At 43.2% G+C, this 23,078-nt stretch overlaps 1 protein-coding gene across 2 annotated transcripts; it reads left to right on the forward strand.

Moving 5' to 3' along the window:
* The first annotated feature begins 101 nt into the window (after positions 1 to 101).
* On the forward strand, positions 102 to 22,558 carry TMBIM6 (transmembrane BAX inhibitor motif containing 6). Of its 2 annotated transcripts, none has more exons than XM_041736193.1 (10): positions 102 to 211; positions 12,285 to 12,372; positions 12,959 to 13,067; positions 15,842 to 15,962; positions 17,213 to 17,261; positions 17,370 to 17,467; positions 17,870 to 17,949; positions 18,251 to 18,351; positions 19,157 to 19,232; positions 20,494 to 22,558. In XM_041736193.1, exons 2-10 carry the CDS (start codon positions 12,317 to 12,319, stop codon positions 20,515 to 20,517), a joined length of 714 nt encoding a protein of 237 aa, XP_041592127.1. In that variant the 5' UTR covers positions 102 to 211; positions 12,285 to 12,316; the 3' UTR covers positions 20,518 to 22,558. The 2 variants fall into 2 exon arrangements, with proteins under 2 accessions (XP_041592127.1, XP_041592128.1); XM_041736194.1 differs by having other exon boundaries at positions 157 to 219.
* Positions 22,559 to 23,078: the final 520 nt, after the last annotated feature.

The raw sequence follows: 23,078 nt of genomic DNA on the forward strand, positions 1-23,078 counted from the left end.
GCTCTGAAGTAAGCAGCCGTTGTTTACGCACGTAAAGCCAATGGGAAGGCAGAGGTGCGGCCGGCAGCCAATGAGGACGGGCCGTAGGCGGAACGCGGGGGCGGGGCTACCCTTGAGGGGCTGACGCTCGGGTGAAGAGGCTGGAGCGGACCCTGGGAGAGTCAGAAGCGCATCCGGTGGTAGGAGGCCTGTGTGGGTTCCTGAGAGGCGGGTAAGAACGTACGTCTGAAGCGGGGACCGCGTAAGCTGGGAATGAGAAGCGGAGGCGGGGTGGGCAATTCTTGTCTGAGCAAGAGTGGGAATGGTTTCGGGGTTCGGACGGACTGCGGCTTCCGGGAATGGGGCCCTGTTCCGCGACGGGACTCGGGAAAGCTGCGCGGGGGGTGGGGAGGGGTGGAGAAGCCCCGGAATTAGTCCTGCGCATGCGCGGCCGTGCCGTAGCGGGGGAGGGGCTGGGTCGCGTCGGCTGGGTTGCGGGGGGCGTCCAGGCTCCGGTTCTGAGCGCGGGTGCTCGCGAGGGGTCCTTGTTAGTCTTCCTTCCTTCCTTCCTTCCACTCTGCGTGCCTTCTCCCCACCGCCCCATCCCCCCGCCGACAGCAGGCGCAGGGGCCCTTCGGCCCACTCGAGTAGGTGAATTCAGGCCGCATCCCCCACCCTTTCCTTCCGAGGCTAATGAAAGCGAAACCTCACGGGGTTGCGGTCACCCTTCCTTCACCCGCCTGCTCGCTCGCGGCCCTGCTGTGGGCCCTCTGGCTGGGCCCCTTCTGGGTGAGCAGCCAGGGCCAGGACTCAGCCAGGCTGCCCTGTCACGGCCAGGCGGGTGATGTCACAGTCCTCTGTGACACCCGCGAGGCTCCTTAGTTACTTGGAAGCCGCAAGCAGAGGCGAGAAGTGAGAAGATCCTTACTGGCTTTCCAGCTGCACAGAACAGCCCCGTTCTGGTCTGATTGGTTACCTTTGGACAGGTGAGATGGCCTTGACTTTGCTTGGGCCCGAGCCTTGTGGGCGTCTTTCTCAAAGTCCGCTCAGGAAAGGCGTCGTTAGGTGGTTTTTGTTTTTGTTTTGTTTTTGACCTTGTACCTACTTGCTGGAGCTGTGGTAGTAAGTAGGCTTTGGTATTTTTGCAAGTTTATTAAGCGTGGAATTAATTCTCCGTGCCAGTCCAGACTGCATTGCCTACCCCCAATCAGCCTTTCGGTGACCAAACAATAGCAAAGATCTCTCTGAACTTGAGACTGTTCTAGCAATGGTTAATTTGTGAATGTGTAACTTAGAAGAGCAGAGCTGACTGTGCCTGAAACAAAGATTTTAAAGTTAAAAGTTAATGGCGAATAGGTTTTTCTGGTTATTTATTGATACTTAGTTTTAGTTTATCTTTTAGCTGAACGTGTAATTTAAGAATTCAGTTCGAGAAAGACTATTCACATTGCATAACCAAATTCTTAAGGCTTCTTCAAATACGTTTATTTCTGTGATTATTAGGCTTACTGTCATTGGTGGTTTCTCTTTGTTTACTTAGTTTTAGTTTATCTTTTGGTTGAACGTGTAATTTAAGAATTTCAGTTCGAGAAAGATTATTCACATTGCATAACCAAATTCTTAAGGCTTCTGCAAATACACTTATTTCTGTAATTATTAGGTTTACTGTCTTTGGTGGTTTCTCTTTGTCTGATATTTTTTGTTGTGGCTTCAAGAATGTGTTGATACCTAGGGCAGCCCGGGTGGCTCAGCGGTTTAGCGCCGCCTTCAGCCCAGGGCATGATCCTGGAGACCCAGGATGGAGTCCCACATCGGGTTCCCTGCATGGAGCCTGCTTCTCCCTCTGCCTGTGTCTCTGCTTCTCTCTCTCTCTGCCTCTCATGAATAAGTAAATAAAATCTTAAAAAAAAAAAAGTTGATACCTAGATTCTCTACCTTTCCAACAATAGGGACAAAGTGGTTAAATCCTTGAGAAACACTCTGATTTGTATTCAGAATTTCCTTTTGTTATTCATCTTGTTATGGAACCTGGCTTAGTAAACCTTATTTCATCCCTTCCCCACTATTGCTATGACTGAAGTCTTACTCTCCTAAGAATGGAAAAGATAAAATTAATCCAGATATTTAATCAGTATTTCTTTTTTTTTCTGGTTATGCATATAGTTCATGCTTATGGTAGAAGTGCTGAAAAATCCAGAAAAGCGTAGTAGGAATCAGCATGTGTTAATATTTTTAATTTTTTTCTTGACCTATGACTGGAGCTGTCTTAGAGAAAACTTACTTTTCTCCTGTGGGAAGAGCCCCAGGCATTAGAGGTCATAATGACTCTACTATTTAACTTTGTGGTGTTGGTCAAGTCAGTACTAGTGTTCATTTAGTACTTACACAGAGCCTTTCTACCTTTTTTTTTTTTTTTTGAAGTATAGTTGGCACACAATGTTTCATTACTTTTCAGATGTACAAGATAACTATTTAAAAGTCTATATGGAGGATTCCTGGGTGGCTCAGCGGTTTAGCGCCTGCCTTTGGTTCAGGGCGTGATCCTGGAGTCCTGGAATCAAGTTCCACATCAGGCTCCCTGCATGGAGCCTGCTTCTCCCTCTGCCTGTGTCTCTGCCTCTCATGAATAAATAAATAAAATCTTTTAAAAAATAAAAGTCTATATGTACATTATGCTGTGCTCACTGAAAACATAGATACCATCTCACCATATAGCACTATTACTCTATCACTGACTACGTTCCCTTGTGCTGTACTTTTTAATCTGTCACAAGGATTTTTTTTTACTGGCATTCAATAAACATGGTAGAGCAGGTGTTATTTAATTATCCTTATCTTACAGATAAGGAAGCCTAGATGACCTTAGGTAAAATGATTTTCCAAAGTTATGTAGTAGAATATGGCAGGATTCGTGACTCCAAAGCCAGTGTTAATGTCACTATTAGGCTGCCTTTAAAAAAAAAAGTTTGCCTTTTTAAAAGTTGTAAAATTAAAAAAAAATAAAAATAAAAGTTGTAAAATTTTATATAAATGTAGTCAGTGGTATTATAGAAGGTACTTCTGCTGGCCTGAAGTTTCACTTCATTTCATAAACTACCCAAGGGTATTAATGTCTTCTGGGAAAATACTGAATATTCTCTTGATGGTCTATCTGCTAGATTTTCCTTTGCTACTTTGACTTGACTGTAGAATCTGTTAGAAGTGTCTTCCACCTTACCCAGTTTTGTTCCTCCAGAGTTTTGTTTTTCTTTCTTTCTTTCTTTCTTTCTTTCTTTCTTTCTTTCTTTCTTTCTTTCTTTCTTTCTTTCTTTCTTTCTTTCTTTTTTCTAAGATTCTATTTATTAGAGCGAGAGAGCAAGGGAGCACAAGCAGGGGGAGCAGCAGAGAGAACGCTCCCCACTGACCAGGGAGCCTAATGTGAGGCTAGATCCCAGGACCCTGGGATTATGACCTGAACTGAAGGGGGATGCTTAACTGATTGAGCCACCCAATCCTCCCCCTCCCTTTTAAAAGATTATTTATTTATTTGAGAGAAAGGGAGAAGCAAACTCCCTGCTGAGCAGAGTCTCTAATGTTGGCTTGATCCCAGGACCTGAGCCACCCGGGCACCCCCCCCCCCCCCCCCCCCGCCAAGTTTCTAACCAAAGTTCATGGAGTAACACATTTTTGTTTTCTGAAGACAGTGTTCAAACCGAGGAGAAAAAGACTAGAGATTTGCTTTTAGGGCCACTCGAGTTACTCCTCGCAGTAGGTTCCCCTTTAAGTCAGCTGGGGAGCGTTGATTTGAGATTGAAAACACTCCTGTTGGGCAGCCCAGGTGGCTCAGCGGTTTAGCACCACCTTCAGCCCAGGGCGTGATCCTGGAGACCCGGGATGGTGTCCAGCGTTGGGCTCCCTGCGTGGAGCCTGCTTCTCCCTCTGCCTGTGTCTCTGCCTTTCTCGCTCTCTGTGTGTCTCTCATAAATAATAAAAAATAAAGTTAAAAAAAAAAAGAACTCCTGTTTAGACAATGGGGTCTGCATTCGCTCTCAGGTCTCTTGGTTGTGCTTAAATGTGGGGAATCGAAAGTCAAATCAGTTGCAAGCTCTGCTTACACCCGAGGTGCTCCCAGCCAAATGCATGAGAGCGTGAGAGTGGTTCTGTCACAATGAACTGGAATCCCAAACACTTCAAAAGAGCTTCCAGGATGAGAATTGAATGGGTGTGCTGTTTGTCCTTATCTGTGCCTGCTCTCATCTCATTTAGGCTAAAAATATGTTGTTTTGGGGGAGGGATTACTGATTTACACTGGAAGATGAGTATGTATTTAAGACATTGGGGCCTCCTTATGATTCAGTCTGTCAAAACACTTGTGGTTACAGAAAGAGGTTCAGTAGTGTCAAAGTTCAATACAAAAATTTTTTAGAAGGCAGTAGGCATTCCATCTCCAGTTCCTGGCTTGGTTCTCAGGCAGCACCCTAGAGAGATGGATCCAGTGTTAGCTAACGAGCTAGCCAGGAATTTGGGCCCAAGTTAAGGGAGGGGCTGGAACATCTAGGGCTAAAATCTAGGACCATCAGGGCCTAGCCCTGTCACAACAGTTCTTTGGATTTCCAGAAACCAAACTGACCTGTCTCCTAGGGTTAGTAAGGAAAGCATCAAGCTAATGACCATTTACTTCATCAAATTCTTTACCACATCGGATTATCACTTAATGGTTATTAGGCTGTCTCAAAACACCTTGTGGCCCTGTGGGACAGGAGTTCCAGTGTAAATGTGCCCAAGGAGAGGCATGCCATTTCAACAAAAGTAATTTTAGCCAGTAATAAGATTTATCATATTCCTTTAAATTCCAGTTTATAAATTTCTTAAACTCTTCCTTCTCCCCTCTATTTAATCTTATTCATTTGGGTAAATAGTAAGTCTTCAGGATACACAGTTAGCTATAAGTTAATGGTTGAATAATATTTTAAAAATTAATTTATAGGACACATGTAAATTAGATCTGTAATAAATGCTTTCTAAAACCAGGGGAAAATAATGGACTGAAGACATGAGAGTAATGAGTGTTTACACTGGTAACAACAATGATTAACATATGGAGTGGGTTCTATGAATGAAGCATATTCTTTTCTTTTTCTTTTTTTTTTTTAATTTTATTTATTTATTTATTTATGATAGTCACAGAGAGAGAGAGAGAGAGAGAGAGAGAGAGAGAGACATAGACATAGATGGAGGGAAAAGCAGGCTCCATGCACTGGGAGCCCGATGTGGGATTCGATCCCGGGTCTCCAGGATCACGCCCCCGGCCAAAGGCAGGCGCTAAACCGCTGCGCCACCCAGGGATCCCCTTTTCTTTTTTTAAAAAGCATGTATAGGAGAGCGTAGGTGGGAGGAAGAGGGGCAGAGGGAAAGGGAGAAAATCTTTTTTTTTTTTTTTTTTTAAGATTTTATTTATTCATAGAGAGGGGTGGGGGGCAGAGACACAGGCAGAGGGAGAAGCAGGCTCCATACAGGAAGCCGGACGTAGGACTCGATCCTGGGTCTCCAGAATCACATCCCAGGCTGCAGGTGGCGCTAAACCGCTGCGCCACTGGGGCTGCCCAGAAAGAGAATCTTAAGCAGGCTTCACACCTGGCGCAGAGCATGATACAGGGCTCAATCGCACGGCACTGAGATCATGACTCTAGCCGAAATCAAGAGTCAGATGCTTAACTGGCTGAGCCACCCAGGCACCCCTGTATGAAGCACTATTCTCAGCACTTTACTTGTATTATCTCATATAATCCTCAACCCTGTGAAATAGAGAATATTATATATTACTATAGACAAATCAAACTAAAGCACAATGAGGTTCAAATGCCAGAAACTTGCTGCGTATCACATAGCTAAGGAAATATCAGCTAGGATTCAAGTGCAGCAAGCCAAACTGTTAACCACTGTTCTAGATTGGTTTTACAGAATATGAAAGCTATTCAGTAAGAAGAACTGCTGGAAAAAAAAAATACAATTCTGCTGCCCATCTCCTCAGCTTTTTAACCACGTGGGGTTTTTCTTAATTATCAATTGATCCGGAAACCCTGGGTGGCTCAGCGGTTTAGCGCCTGCCTTTGGCCCAGGGCATGATCCTGGGGTCCTGGGATCAAGTCCCACGTAGAGCTCCTGGGATGGCACCTGCTTCTCCCTCTGCCTATGTCTATGTCTCTCTCTCTCTCTCTCTCTCCCCCCATGTCTATCATGAGTAAATAAATCTTAAAAAAAAAAAAAAAAGTATCAATTGATCCCTTCTGGATATGTGGGAAAGAGACTCAAAATGGTCCAATTAACAACAGGAATGGGGAACTATGTAATTCACAAACTAAATGTTTAAATGTGAAGAATGTTTCTTTGACTTACTATATTAAAATATACATATATATTTTTTTAAGTAGGCTTCACACTCAGTGTGGGCTTGAACTCAGGACCCTCAGATGAAGAGTTGGTTGCTGTACTGACTGAACCACCCAGGCACCCCTGACTTTCTGGTTTTATGTTGTTGAATTGTATACATCAGAGTGAAATGAGTCATATGGAGAAAAATTATCATATGGTTTTACTCATGTGGAATATAAGAAATAGTGAAAGGGACCATAAGGGAAAGGAGCGAAGCTGAGTGGGAAAACCTTAGAGAGGAAGACAAACCATGAGAGACTCCTAACTCTGGGAAAGAAACAAAGGGTTGTAGAAGGGGAGGTGGGTAGGGGGATGGTGTAACTGGGTGACAGGCATTAAGGAGGGCCTATGACGAAATGAGCACTGGATATTATACTATATATTGGCAAAATGAATTTAAATAAAATATTTTTAAAAATTACATATATCAAGGCAGCCTTCAAGGCAGGCTTCTGCCCAGTAGTCAGCAGGCTTTTATCTCTCAAAGACAAGGATTTAAAAATTTTTTTAATTATTATTATTATTTTTAAAATTTGGTTTCTTTTTTTTTTCTTCTGTTTTGCATAGTTTTTGGTCACTTGGCTGTGTTTCATATAGACCACTTAATAGGTATTGAAGTAAGATTGTAGATAATTTTACTTTTTTATTTTCAAGACTTGGCCTTTGATGATAATTATTCATTTTATTTTTTAAAGAGTTTATTTATTGGGATCCCTGGGTGGCGCAGCGGTTTGGTGCCTGCCTTTGGCCCACGGCGCGATCCTGGAGACCTGGGATCGAATCCCACGTCGGGCTCCCGGTGCATGGAGCCTGCTTCTCCCTCTGCCTATGTCTCTGCCTCTCTCTCTCTCTCTCTCTCTCTCTCTCTGTGACTATCATAAATAAAAAAAAATAAAGAGTTTATTTATTTATTTATTCATGAGAGACACAGAGAGGCAGAGAGGGAGAAGCAGGCTCCGTGGCTGAGAGCCCAATGTAGGACTCAATCCCAGGACCCTGGGATCACGACCTGAGCTGCAGACGCTCAACCACTGAATCACCCAGGTGCCCCGATAATAATTCATTTTAGGACAAGGGTAAGGAAGATACCTAGTATAAGAGATTTAACAAAACGGGGGGTTCCTGGGTTGCTCAGTGGTTTAGCGCCTGCCTTCGACCCAGGGTGTGATCCCAGAGTCTTGGGATCGAGTCTCATATCGGGCTCCCTGCATGGAGCCTGCTTCTCCCTCTTCTGTGTGTCTCTGCCTCTCTCAGTGCCTCTCATGAATAAATAAATAAAATCTTTAAAAAGAGAGAGAGATTTAAAACGACATAAGACATAGTTGTTAGTTGATGAGAATATCTGTCTTCTGCCTCCCCCAGTACCCTTCCCTCCCCAAGCAAAAACAGGGCTCAGGAATACTAACTCAAAACCGTGTGTTTACTGAATTTTTTTATTTCTTAGTAAAGCAGTGCAGTAAGTTTTGTTTTGGGGTGGCCGTGGCAAAGGAGGCTGACCACAGAATGCTGATACTTCCAACAAAACTTTAGCAGTATCTGTGTGACAGACACTGGCAAATTCTTTTTTTTTTTTTTTTTGACACTGGCAAATTCTAACAAGTTTGATATTCCTGCTCTCCTAAGGATGAAGGCATTAAATGAAGCTCTGAACAAAATTAAAGGAATTTGATTATAATTAACAACTGAACATGTACTTCTCAAATGTGACGTACACAAATTTCTCATGAGTCTAGGAGGCACTGTCCGCATTGTGTCTTTTTTTTTTTAAAGATTTATTTATTTATTCATGATAGACATAGAGAGAGAGAGGCAGAGACACAGGCAGAGGGAGAAGCAGGCTCCATGCCGGAAGCCCAACGCGGGACTTGATCCTGGGACTCCAGGATCGCGCCCTGGGCCAAAGGCAGGTGCCAAACTGCTGAGCCACCCAGGGATCCTCCACATTGTATTTTGAATAAATCATCCCACTTCCCTGTTTTACATTTGAGTATAGAACTAGGGGATGGGGAAGAGGATGCAATTTCTAGATTTTTGTGTGAGTTGATGTCCAGGGTGAGACAGACCAGTGCTGGGTATGGATTTCATGATGGGCTGATGGCTATTAGAGGAACTACTGTATTGAATAATTTTTGAGTAATTTGTAATATACTTTTTCCCTTTATTTTGGTAAAATATACATAGCATTAAACTTATTTTAATGTTTTTTTGAAAGCAAAGACTTATTTCACTGTGGGGCCCCTTTGAAATGTTAGCTGAGGTACTTGGTTAAGTTTTTGAATACTTTAAGCTCTGTTAGGTGCTGTTACCTGGGACCAAAAATACTTCTGGTGCAGAGCTGCTATTTTTTAAAGATGTATTTATATATAAGAGAGGGGGTATGGGGGGGAGGGGCAGAGGAGTAGAATCTCAAGCAGATTCCCTGCTGAGTTCAGGCCTGGCCCTGGATCTCATGACCCTGAGATCAGGACCTGAGCCAAAATTATGATTGGAATACTCAACTGACTGAGCCACCCAAGTGCCCTGGGAGCTGCTATTTTTGAGTTATGAATGCAACTGAATCTTGTTCAGCTGACTTTTGCACATTGACCATCGAAATGTAGATACGGTTTCTCTGCAGCTTCTGAGTAAAAGTCATTGAAGAAGCTAAGATAGAAATTTGGTTGGTTTAATCCATCTGACAAAACTTGTAAGAACCGTTTTTACTCTACTTGTCTGGACATGACTTCTTTCTATTTGTTATGCTAATAAGGTGATTGTTTTAATTTAAATTCAATTAATTAACCTATAATGTATTACCTGTTTCAGAGGTAGAGGTCCGTGATTCATCAGTCTTATAATACGCAGGGCTCATTACATCACGTGCCTTCCTTACTGTCCCACCACCCACTTACCCCATTCCCCCCACTCCCAGGTCTGTCTGTTCCAAACAGACAACAGCAAACTTCGTATTTCCTTGATTCCAAGATCTGACTTTTCCCACCTCATGTTTTTCCCCCCTCATGTTTTAACAGTTCTGAAATAAATTATGTCATATATACATCATGTCTTTTTTTTTTTTTTTTTAAGATTTTATTTATTCATGAGAGACAGAGAGAGAGAGACAGAGACAGAGACACAGGCAGAGAGAGAAGCAAGTTCCATGCAGGGAGCCCGACGTGGGACTCCATCCCGGGACTCCGGGATCACGCCCTGGACTGAAGGCGGCACTAAACCGCTGAGCTCCCCAGGCTGCCCCATCATGTCATTTATTAAATGTATACTGTATTTGTGTTTTTTCCCTACAACGCTATTCTAAAATTGCTGTGTACCTTGGGGAGCCTGAGAGGCTCAGTTAAGCATCTGACTCTTGATTTCATCTCAGGTCATGATCTCAGGGTTGTGGGATCGAGCCCTGCATCAGGCTCTGCTCTGAGCGTGGAGCCTGCTTAAGATTCTTTCTCTCCATCTGGCCCCCTCTCCCTATCCCCACTTCCACCTGTGTGTATGCTGTCATTCTCTCAAAATAAAATTGTCGTGTGCCTTTGCATCTAGAAAATTTGGGAATTACATATCTCACTTAAATTTAGAATAAGTAGTGGTGTTTAAAAACTGGTTTTATTTGACTTATTTTAAAATTATTTTAAACCACAAGGCACTTGTAAATCATGGAGAAATTCCTGCTTGTTACTTCCTGTCCTCAGCAACCTTTGCTAGTTTTGGTTTTTCCATCAGCAGTTGTAAGAGGCAGTCAGTACCCCCTGGGAAATGTCAAAGAGCAAACTGGAAAAGAGGAGTTTCTACCACCATTCGCTCCCACTGTTGCTACTCAGTGGGGTCTGGTTACAGGGAGTTGCCCCTTTCTGACTAATAATCCCCTGGGTATTTAAGGATTTACACTGGGAGGCCCACTTACCACCCCGTCTTCCTTTTTTTAACTCTTGAAATTGGAAGCAAGAGGTACTTTAGCGTTGTTGTTGTGAATACTGAGAAACTTGGCTCTGAAGGTTGCTTCAGAACTGTTGCAAGTTCTATCTAGGGATGTCATTAAGGGTGTTAATGGAAGCCTTAAACAAAGACACTTTCCAGGTGCTGGATTCTGGCATCCTGTAAGTGTGCTCTCTGGAGGCTGTGTTCATCATGGTTGTGAATGGCTGTCGTTGGCCCTGCAACAGCCTGCAATAATTGCACCATCTAGATCAAGAGGGCCCAGAGCCCCGTGACTTACAAGTGTGGGCAGCAGCTTTAGTAGGTTCTGCAGCTTCTCACAGTATCCATCCTTAAGAACAGAACTGACAGAAAGATTGAGGTGAGTAGGGATGTGGGTGAGAAGTGACGAGAGAGTTGAACAAGCTAGCCATTATAATTGTTTCATTAGTGAGAGAGCAAGCCTCACAAATGGTAGTGATGTGTGTGAACTAGAAGAATGGCATCTTTCCACTGGCCCAGGATTTCTCAGGAGTCAGGTTGTAACTTTTATTGCCCAGATTAATTTTGCTGAGTATTGTGCTAGGTGCTGACTAGAATAGGTGTGACTAGTTGGCTTGTCTTTCAAACTACTTACCTGTGTATTTTAATACAGCCCCCTCCTCCCTGGTTTTTGGTCAGTTTGAAATGAATAGGCATTATGGCTCTAATAAGAATCTAGATGATTGTGGAAGATTGATATTTAGGAAGATGAAAATTCTTGATTAGATTTTTTTTTTTTTTTTTTAGCTCTACAGATTGAATGTGTGTATTTAGGATTGCATGTGAGATAGGAGGGAACAAAATTTAAGAGCCTTACTTGATGGTGTTAATGGCATGTAGCTTGGGTACAGTTCATTAAAAATGTCCTTTCTGTGACATATTGGGACAGTTAGCAAGATCTGAATATCTAGATCAAATAATAGTATTGTGTCATTGTTAATTTCCTGGTTTTGGTCATTGTTTTCAGGATGTATACACAAGTATTTAGGGATAAAGAGGCATTGCGCTTGCATGGTTGGGAAAGAAATATTTTAAAGTTTCTCTATACTGCTAAATAGAGAGGGGATAAAGCAAATTCAGGCCCCAGTACCAGGCCCAGCTCCTCCTTTCCTTCCTCCCTCCCTCTTTGAGGTTCTTTGCCTTTGCTGAGAGAATTCTCTTGCATCTTGTAACCGTGACATAAAACTGTTTTATGTTCCAGGGGTGCCTAGGTGACTCAGTTGGTTAAGTGTTTGAGTCTTGATTTTGGCCCAGGTCATGATCTCAGGGTGGAGGCCAAACATGGAGCCTGCTTAAGATTCTCTCTCTCCTCCTTCTCCTCTGCCCCTGCCACCCTCAAAAATATAAAATAAAAGTAAAATTGCTTTATGCTCCAATGATTGGGTCCCTTGAGCTAGATTGCTGTTAATTTCTCAAAGAGAGAAACTAACTATTAAAGGGGCAGATTACCTTCTGAAAGAATAGAAATCGAATGTAGTAACAAAATAGTTTAGGGAAGAGAAGATGGCTTCATTTCCTGTCTCCTTTAAAATGGTTGAATATGGGGATCCCCGGGTGGCGCAGCGGTTTGGCGCCTGCCTTTGGCCCAGGGCGCAATCCTGGAGACCCGGGATTGAGTCCCACGTCAGGCTCCCAGTGCATGGAGCCTGCTTCTCCCTCTGCCTATGTCTCTGCCTCTCTCTCTCTCTCTCTCTCTCTGTGACTATCATAAATAAATAAAAAAAATATTAAAATAAAATAAAATAAAATAGTTGAATATGATTGCAAATGTATCCTAGAAGGAAATATGTAAAAATGAAAATGACTGTACTAAGACGGTGGGATTTTAGATAACTTTAATTTTTCCAAACTTGTATGTTGCTATTTTTCATGAGAAAGTGATTTATGTTATTATGTATGTCCTTGTATCTGTAAAATAACCTTTCTTCTTTTTGTCCTTGATTCTACAGAGTGGAGGCTGTGTCCCACAAACTCTGGCATCATGAACATATTTGATCGGAAGATCAACTTTGATGCACTCTTAAAATTTTCCCACATGTAAGTGTTTCAATATTGACTGTAGTTTCTTACTGCATTTCCTTTCATATCTTGTTTCTTTTCCTAGCTTATTAACTCTTGTATGTATAAATTAGCATATTAACTTTGCTAGAATCCAGAGGATATGGTAAAAACACCCAGATTCTAAAGGCTGCTGTGTTGTCACTGAAAAACCACTTAGTTATTTTAGTTTGAGTACTGTTTGTTCATAATTTGGGACCTTTGGCTCCTCCTCAGCATTTAAGATTCTGAGTTAATCTTATTTTATTTTATTTTACTTATTTTATTTTATTCACGAGAGACAGAGAGAGAGGCAGAGACACAGGAACACAGGCAGAGGGAAAAGCACACTCCATGCAGGGAGCCCGATGTGGGACTCAATCCCGAGACCCGGGATCATGCCCTGAGCCGAAGGCAGACACTCAGCCTTTGAGCCACCCAGGCGTCCCCAGTTAATCTATTTACAAAACATTATTATTATTATTTTAAATATACATATTCCCTGGGAAGAAGAGTGGGAAATGATTGTTAGCTTAGAAATGAAATTGGTCCTAGAATAATGGCTGTTACTAACCTTCTTTCCCAGAACCCCCTCTACACAGCAGCACCTGAAGAAGGTCTATGCCAGTTTTGCTCTCTGTATGTTCGTGGCAGCTGCAGGGGCCTATGTCCATGTGGTTACTCATTTCCTTCAGGTAAGAGCATTTCTCCTAGTTGCTATGGCACAGATTGCTGTAGGTCGAAAGCAACTCAGCAGGGTGGTATTAGCCTGTACCCCTCCTTAATCCTTTTCTATAGTTTGTGATCTGAACTCAGCCAGAAACAGCTTAGTTAGTTACCCAACTAAGGACAGGCAGAGCCATTTAAATTTTCTGGCAGCTTTGCCCTCTCAAGGTACTGAAAACTGTGTCTAAGCCTGGACACTGAATTCAGCTATACACTGAATGGTGTATAGCTGCCATGTAAGACCCCAACCTGCTGAATTGCGGCATGGCATGTTTGCTGGGGTTTGTGCAGTAACCTTTTTATCTTTTCCTCCATTCTTCCCCTGTTTTGCTTGTGACTATAGGGTTCTTACATACAAAACACTGATGGTATGATTGTCAGGAAAGGCAGGGTGAGACCTTCAAGGATTTGATCTGTTTTATTCTCTGATGTACTTATATCTGCATGGTTGAATGAAAATACTGAACTCACTTTCCTGTGTTGAAAGAGACCTTGGATTTGGTCAGTAGGAATTAAAGTTCTCACTAACCAAGACTTGTCCTTTCCAAGTGTCCTTTTTAGTATAAGTACAGGGTTGGAGGGGGGTTGGGGTGTTGTGTGTATCTGTGTTGACACTGGCAACTACTGAGAACTGTCCCTATGCTCAGGCATCTCCTGACAGAGGTTACATGAAAAATTACTCCAGGGATCCCTGGGTGGCGCAGTGGTTTGGCGCTTGCCTTTGGCCCAGGGCGCGATCCTGGAGACCCGGGATCGAATCCCACATCAGGCTCCCGGTGCATGGATCCTGCTTCTCCCTCTGCCTGTGTCTCTGCCTCTCTTTCTCTCTCTCTGTGACTATCATAAATAAATAAAAATTAAAAAAAAAAAAATTACTCCAGGGCAGTCCCGGTGGCTCAGCGGTTTAGCGCTGCCTGCAGCCCAGGGTGTGATCCTGGAGACCCGGGATCAAGTCCCACATCGGGCTCCCTACATGGAGCCTGCTTCTCCCTCTGCCTGTGTCTCTGCTTTTCTCTCTCTTCTTTGTGTATTCTTATGAATAAATAAATAAAATCTTTAAAAAAGAAAAATTACTCCGGATACTCAGAGGATAAGTAAGACTTTGATCATTGCAGTTTAGACTACAACATACTCCACCCTCGAAGCAAGAGTGACCATTTTGGTTTTTGATTGTGGGTTTTTTTTTTTTAAAGTAATTATAATAAAGTAAAATACAGTTATCCTCATTATTCGTGGATTCTGTATTTATGAATTTACTTATTTGCTAAAATGTATTTGTAACCCTAAAATCAGTATTCATGGTGCTTTTGCAGATATTTGCAGTCTGAAGCAGAATGAAAAAATTTGAGTTGTGCACAGCAGTACGTTTCACCTGGGGTCAAACAGAGCACCATGCTGCCCTACTTCAAGCTCTTATACTATATACTATAAGCAAGGGTCCTTTTCATGGTCTGTGTAATGCCACATTTTTTGCATTTTTGTGATTTTGGTGATGATGTCTGGTGTTTAAAATGGACCCCAAGCATAGTGCTAGAGTGCTGTTTAGTGTTCCTAAGTGCAAAAAAAAAAAAAAAGGTACACTAAGACTGTGATGTGTCTTATGGAGAAAATACGTCTGTTAGGTAAACTTTGTTCAGGCATGAGTTACAGTGCTGGCTATGAGTTCAACGTTAATGAGTCAACAATATATATCGAATAAAGTGTCCTTAAACATAAACATGCATAAAACATGTATTGTTCAGTTGAAGAAAATGTAGCCAGAGGTACGTGAGAATCTAACCCTCTATTTTTCTCAGGAGCAGTTATTCAGTATTCCTTAATTCATTATTCACAGTGAATAGTTACAGAGCATAACTAGAATCAGCTATACCTTTAAAGGAAGGAAGGAAGGAACTTCAGTGTCTGTATATATCCTTAATGATTTTCTTCCCTAATTGCATTAGCTTTACCCTTTTTTTTTAAGAATTTTTTTCTTATAAAAATAATGCGTGTTCATCGTAGAGAATTTGGAAAACAGACTGGTGATAAGGACGAAATAAAAACACCCACACGTAACTTAACATTTTGGTTCTTACTCTCTGTCTCCATCCATTCCAGCTGCTCTAACAGAATGCCATAGAGTAGCTCAAATAATAACCGTTTCTCACAGTTTGAGAGGCCGGAAGTCCAGGATCATGGCACCAGCAGATAATGTTGTGTGGTGAGGGCCTGCTTCCTGTGTAAATAAATGACCATTTTCTTGCTGTGTCTTCACATGACAGAAGGGGCAAAGGAGCACTCTGGAATCTCTGTTATAAGGGCACTAATGAAGGCTCCACCCTCATGACCTAATTTAAACATGAATTTGGGGGAGGATGTAAACATTCAGTCTGTAGCACCCTTTTAGTCTTTTTTCGCTATTTGGAGATAAATATTTGCGTGTGCATGTTTTAAAGGGATCATTTATATTTGTCCTGCAGATTGGAATGTGCTTCAAGCACTTGTCATTTTGATTCATCTTTTTCTTGGGCAAGACTCCTAGTTTGACTGGGGTAGCTGTGGCTGATGGACTACCTGGTCAGAAGAGCCTCTAGGATCCTCCACGGTCCTAGCCCTGTCCTGCAGGTCCCCTCTGCCTTCTCCACTGCCTCCAGGCTAGAAGGAAATATTAGGAAGTTCATATGAATATTTGATCCCAGTAAGATGTCCTGCAGAATAAATTTGATACTTTGAAGTATTTCATTATTCACTCTGGATCTGACAGGCTGGCCTGCTCTCTGCCTTGGGCTCCCTGGGGTTGATGATTTGGCTGATGGCAACACCTCATAGCCATGAAACTGAGCAAAAAAGACTGGGACTTCTTGCTGGATTTGCTTTCCTTACAGGTATGTTAGGAATTGGGCTACTTGGGGTGGGAGGGGGGTCCTATATCTAGTATCTCTTTAGACTAAGGCCTCAGATTTGTATGTATTCTGATTCACTCCAACTGATGCACTGTACCATTCAATCTTGTATTTGAGTGTATTTTTCCTTGTATTGCATTATTTCGTAGAAGTACATCTTGCTTTCCCATCCAGAGGATAAGCTCTTTATGATTAGTGACTGTGACTTCTACCTTTTTTTTTTTTTTGTGACTTCTACTTTTGTATCTAAAAGTAAGCATTTGTGTGTTTGAATGAATGAGCTTAGGTAGCATAACTTGTTAATGGTCGAAGTGGGACTACACTAGGCCTGAAACTTTAACTTGACTCACACTGGCAACAATCATTCCTACGACTGTTTATTCTGAACTTTGCAGACAGTTAATTAAAGCCATACATTGAGATCCATCCAACAGAGCACTTTGCTGATTCTCAAGAAAAGAATTAAAAACATAACTCTTGTAGAATTATCATTAAGGGAAAGAGGACTCGAGCTACATAGTAAAAATACTTGCAGAGAAGCATTTGACTTAGTACAACTTGTTTTGAGTCTATCTAATCTTAAGTAGTGTTGAAGTAGAAAGGAAGGGATTTAGAGATTTAAGATTTTTAACATAGAGAAGGCTTGCTTTTGAAGGCATTAAGGTGTGGAATTACCATAAGGAGGGAGAGTAGCAAGAGTGAGGAAATGTTGGGGCTGCAGCAGGTGGCCCCGGCACTCTCCTGTTGGCAGGTGTCCACCTGCAGAACCAGTCTGGCCTTTTCTACAAAGGGAGTCAGTCCTACAGGACTACAGGCTGCTGGCCGCAAGGCCCTGCTTTGCTCTTGGACCTTCTATCCTAATTTCCTTATCTGGCCCCTGTTATGTCTCACATCACTCCTCCTCAGAGTATTGCAGCCTTAGAACTTCGCTCAAAAATGTTTGACATGCTCATTTCCTTTTTCCTAATGTGTATTCATCTGGGGTCATCTGTGATTTTCTGCTAAGAGAACTGTTTTGTAGCTCTATGAGTAAATAAATAATTCAGTCAAGTATATGTTCTCTAGAAAACAAGGAGTATAGAGGAGAGAGAGAGTTAATTATTTTTAGTACACATGTTTTAGTTTTTTTAGGAACACGTGGGCATGCCTGTGCTTTTGATGGTCAGATTTTGGACAAGGGTCCTCTTCAGGAATTGATGGTAATACCATGTTTTGGGGCCTTTGTTTTCTAGGAGTTGGCCTGGGCCCTGCTCTGGAGCTGTGCATTGCCATCAACCCCAGGTAAGTATTTTAGTAGCATCTTAGGTGTTTTTATTATTGAGAATATGCCTCCTAAACAGAGGTTTGCAGACCTGTAGCCCTCAGTCTAATGATCTTTTCCTCTTACAGCATTCTTCCCACCGCCTTCATGGGCACAGCAATGATCTTTACCTGCTTCACCCTGAGTGCCCTCTATGCCAGGCGCCGGAGCTACCTCTTTCTGGGAGGTAAGTGTGGATTGGAAAACAGCCTCCGCTTTAGCCAGAATTCTCACTGGAACTCTTTTCCTATCTTCCAGCATCTTGTGCTTGTTGGGTTGAAATTGAAAGACTTAGGGCAGCCAGGGTGGCTCAGCGATTTAGCGCCACCTTCAGCCCAGGGTGTGATCCTGAAGACCCGGGATCGAGTCGCACGTCGGGCTCCCTGTGTGGAGCCTGCTTCTCCCTCTGCCTGTGTCTCTGCCTCTCTCTCTCCCTCTCTCTCTCTCTCTCTTTCTCTCTCTCTCATGAAGAAATAAAATCTTAAGAAAATCGAAGGCTTAATTTGGGAGGGAAAGTAAGGAAAGGCTTTATCGGGTTGCCTTACTTTGCTTTGGCTTTTCTTAGGATGGCTTTTTGTCATTCTTACAGGTGTCTTGATGTCAGCCATGAGTCTGATGCTCTTATCTTCCCTGGGGAACCTTTTCTTTGGATCCATTTGGCTTTTCCAGGTGAGACTTTGCATATAACTTTTCAGCAGCCATCTCCTTGCACTTCTTGTTCTTGCTTCACCTTAAAGCAAGGTAGACCAAAAATCCTTCAGAATGCTCACTTTTGTTGGGCAGTGCAGAATTGTACAAGGGAAGTAATGTGGTCTTTATTGTAGCTTCCGTGCCCAAGAATGTTAATGTCAGTAGGGTTAGCATTTTTTGTACTTTCAGATGGCCAAGAGCCAAAAAGAGGCACAGCTGGTTTTTCCCTCTGTGGCATCTGCTGCCTGGTGACCTCCTTCTTTCATTCTTCTTTTCTTAGGCAAACCTGTATGTGGGGCTGGTGGTCATGTGTGGCTTTGTCCTTTTTGATACTCAACTCATTATTGAAAAGGCTGAAAATGGAGATAAGGATTATATCTGGTGAGTGAAAACTGGTCTTTAATGTCTCCCTTTCAGTCGCCGTCAGTAGGGTAGAGTAGACCAGGTGGCACTGGCCAACTTAAGTGACCCACCTTCAGGAGCGTACATGGTAGGGTAGGGTACCTATGGTTTGGGAAAGGGCAGGGTCTCCCTCAATTCCCGAAAGACACCAGCTCTTTTAAAAATTCAACTAATAGGGCAGCCCGGGTGGCTCAGCAGTTTAGCGCCACCTTCAGCCCAAGGCATGATCCTGGAGACCCAGGATTGAATCCCACATCGGGCTCCCTGCATGGAGCCTGCTTCTCCCTCTGCCTGTATCTCTGCCTCTCTCCCCCCCGCCCCCCTCTGTCTCTCATGAATAAATAAATCTTTAAAAAAAATTGAACTAATATGCATTTAATTATCCTTTTAATAGGGGTTATTTCTAGGCATAGGAGAAAGGTCTCCCTTTCTTTTTACTCTATATTTTTATATTTTTTAAACCTTGAATGATGAGAAGATACAGTTTTTGTAACATACAACTTTAAAAAGATGTATAATTCTTAGAGTCTCTTAACTAATTGATGGTGGTCCGAGGTTCAGATGCAGGCCCCTGCGGTCTAAAGCCCAGTTTTCTTTTCCCTCTGCTGCATGGCTTTGTTGCTTTGAGAAGGCTCTCAGGCACTAGAGTTTTACTTAGTTGGTGGTACGGTGTTGGCGAAGCTCACTTATGAGTGGGCATGGGGTTTTTATGCTCTTGCCTCTGTAGGCTGTAGATAAAGGAAGGTGGGAAATGCCAACTGGTAATCTAGTTCTTCTGTTTCAGGCACTGCGTTGACCTCTTCTTAGATTTCGTTACCCTCTTCAGAAAACTCATGATGATCCTGGCTATGAATGAGAAGGTTAGTCCATCCACTCCTTGAAGATGAGAGAATGGCACCTGAACTCAACATCTGTGTAAACTTCAAATTTGAAAACTGACACACTGTATAGGTCCAGGCTAACTGTAAGGCCGCTGAGTAAGAGGTAAACCAGAAGTCTTTAGGCCAAGGAACAAGGGAAAAAAATCCTTAATAACAAACCAAAAAAAAAAAAAAAAAAAAAATTACACACACAATCCAAGAGGGGGTGCCTTGGCTGGCTCAGTTGGTGGACCGTGTGAGTTTTGACCTCAGGGTTGTGAGTTTAAGCCCCACATTGGGTGTAGAAATTACTTAAAAGTAAAAATATCTTAAAAAAAAAAAAAACAAATCCCTGAGATTAGTATCAAAAGAGAAAGAGATTTAAGTGGCAGCAAGAAACAGCCTACTATATGAATTTAAAGGCTGTAAAAATAGTTATGACTCAGAGAAAGATATTCTATGGGATTTAATATTAGCTTTTATAAACACGTGTCAGAAGTAGACCGGTTTTATTCGTTTGTTAGTCTTGTTTCTAGAGAAGCATTCTGTATGTGGTTAGTGTAAACAGTCTACTCCAGCAGGAGGGGAACAAATGAAACCATGAGATTTTTCTTACCTTAGTAGGGCACAAGGGGGGGCGGGGGCGGTGGTGGTGGTGGTGGTGGTGGTGGTGGAGGAGGAAGCAGGTGAGTAGGTGGGATTGGTGGCTCTCTGTCTTATCTGTGCCAGGACTAGACTGAGCTCCAAGCAGGTTTCAGCCAAAGCAACTCAACTTGCTCCTGTTTAATATACTGGGCTTCCACCTAGGATTGAATGAAGACTTCATTGGGGCTAGATTATTTCTGGGTGTTGGTTTGTGCTCAGGATTTATGCTTCTCGGACTAATGGAAAGTTGGTCTTGGCCTCTTGTGTAGTTATTTTAGGGTGGATACAGCCTTCAGTGGTTGGGATTTGAGCTGTGGTGGTAATGAGTGAGCCAAGAGTGGTCGGTCAGGCGGCCCAGCTGGGTACTCTTGGGGTGGAAGTAGGAACTGCTGCTTAACCTTTATTCTCGTCAGGTCTGTCAACAACTCAAGGGAACACCAGTGGAACAGGGTCAACATTCAGTTCATACCCTGCTGAGGGAGTATTTCTCCTTCCTTTTTATCATCCTCATCTCTTCCAGTCCCTAAACAAAGGCAGCCACTGTTGGCTGACTCAAAAGTTTTAGCTTGAATGTCAGATGCCAAAAATTAATTAGGCAATTTTTCTCCATTTCTAGGACAAGAAGAAAGAGAAGAAGTGAAATTGACCATCCAGCCTTTTTCCCATTTTGACCTCTCCTTCCACCCCTCATTTCCTCTTCGCACACATTGCAGGTGGTGTGTTCTGTGATAATGAAAAGCATCAGAAAAGCTTTTGTACTTTGTGGTTTTCTCTATTTTGAATTTTTTGATCAAAAAACTGATTAGCAGAATATAGTTTGGAGTTTGGCTTCGTATTCCTGGGGTTCTTCCCCACTCCCTTTTCTGAGCACCCCATCCCTAGCCTCTTCCTCTGCTCAGGCAGCCAGTCACCGTGACGAGGAGTGGGACCCACAGCAGAGCAAACTCCAGGAGTCCACTTTCCACCCGAGCCTCACCAGGTGCACATGAACTGTTTGGTCGAGCCACTTCGGCTCTTCTTCCCTCAGCGTCGTTTGGTTTGTGCACAGTTCCTGTGGGACTAGACAGTGAGTTTTCCATCGGAGAGGAGATTGATGGTCCTGTTGTCACTCAGGCTCATTACATCTGAGCTTCTGTCAACCCCTACAAAGAAAATGAAGAGCCTCTTCTGGTGGATGCTTTGCTTCCTCTGAGCTGCCCAAGCCGCTGCTGGTCTGGCAAACACAGCTTTCTGTCTTGCTATCCCAAAAGGAATGTAGATTTACATGTTCCCATTCCCTGTTCCTGGTCTGACCCTCAGGGAACCTGCTGGTTTTCCATCTGTGGGGAGGGAGGATTTCAGCATGAAGGAAAGACTGATTCTTGTCAGGACTTTATGAAAAGGCTGGTTATGTGTGGCCAGATAGAGTGTAGAATTCCCAAACTTCCCATCTTTAGTTGTTTTTTTGTTTTTTTTTTTTTTTATATATCACCTTAGTTGTTGAGTGGCCTCCCCCACGTGGCTTTGAATGAAGATCCCAGGAGAGGAAGGTTAGAGAAGGGGATTGAGTGAGCCTGGGGGTAATTGTAAACTAATCCTGCCTGACAGACCTATCTAGATAAGGACCTGTTGGGGCAGTGGGGCAGAAAATCGCTGCTAACTGAATGGTTCTTTGTTCAGATCAGCAGACCTGGGTTGTGGTGACTTGGGAGGCAGCATTCATAACAGTTTGGTGCATTCCTGCCTTCTCCCTTCTCCAGCCTGGATGCTGGTAGTGTCAGGCCAGAGATTTGGGGTGGTAGATTAATCTTCATTTTACAGGTGCACTTTAGTTTTTTGGTCTGTTCACCTGTTCCAGAAATCTGTAGCCTTCCAGCCAGGGACCAGGTGACCAAACCTGCAAGACCTGTGATTCCCCGCAGCTTTGTAGCTGTGAGTGCCGGGAGGCCCATACTAACGGGGATCAGCGTTCTCTGATCCACAGTCCTCTGGCACAGAAGGGCAGGCAGCCTCGAGAGCAACTGCAGCTCCGGCTATTCAAGGCTTCAGTGTAAGGGGCACTGAGCCCTCAAAAGCTCATCGCCAGTAGGCTACCATTTTCGGCTCTCCCTGTTCACAGGCAGCACCCAGTTTGACCCAGTGTCTACTGGTTTGCAGCACACCGTATCACTGTGCTGGCCCGTGAAGCAATTTGTTCCCGGGGTGTGTGTATTCCTGGAGTGGCGTGCTGCCCCGATGGCTTTCTTCTGCAGAGGATGCTGCCCTCTGACCTAGCTGCCGCCTCTAGCCTCTGGCTTGAGAACTTAATAAAGGGACTTCTTCCCATTAAACGCCCAATAGCACTCTCCATAAATTTGCTGATTCTCTGCAAGGCCTGAGAATCTGAGTTACATCTCTTGAAGCCAAACTCCACCTCTTGTGCTTTTTTGCTTGGGATAAAGGAGTTTTTCTTTAGAAACAGTGCCAAGAATGATAAGATTTAAAAAAAAAAAAAAAAAAAAAACGACTTTTAAAGAAAATGCCTAACAGGTTTTTAATACAGTAATCACTGTAATTATCACTTTCTTTTCTAGTTCCTTGGTTTTCAGCTCAGGCTGCATTCTCTAACTCATACTGTGAAGACAAAGGTGTTTTTGATTCAGAAATATATGAAATCTACATAGTCTTAATTTGTAAAAAATAAAGAAAATACCTTAACCTTTCCTGGTGTAACTGTGTGTTAAATTTGAGGCCACAAAAAAATAAAAATGAAAATAAAAAATAATTTGAGGCCGCAGCTGAACATGGGCTTGGGTACTATGTGAGTTGCTAGGTGGGACCTGGGAGTAGAACAAGATTGAGTTTGTTTGTTTTTTAATTTTATTTATTCGTGAGACAGAGAAAGGCAGAGACATAGGCAGAGGGAGAAGCAGGCTCCATGCAGAGAGCCTGATGTAGGTCTCAATCCCAGGACCCCAGGATCACAACCTGAGCTGAAGGCTCAAGCCCTGAACCACCCAGGTGTCCCAGGACTGAATTTCTGATCTAGACCTAGACCGGTGAACAGAAAGAAACCAGGACTCCCACCCTGAAGCCAGTTTGCCACGAATTGGGGATTTCTTCGTTGTGATATAGAGCCCAGGCCTCTTCCTGTCTTCCCCTGCCCCGGCCTTCAGGCCCTTGGTAGCAGCCTGCACCATTGGTTCCAGTGGATAGCCCAGCTTTGAAATTTGGGGATGTGTA

This window comes from Vulpes lagopus, chromosome 21 (genome assembly GCF_018345385.1).
Source record: "Vulpes lagopus strain Blue_001 chromosome 21, ASM1834538v1, whole genome shotgun sequence".
In the NCBI taxonomy this organism is placed as follows: domain Eukaryota; kingdom Metazoa; phylum Chordata; class Mammalia; order Carnivora; family Canidae; genus Vulpes; species Vulpes lagopus.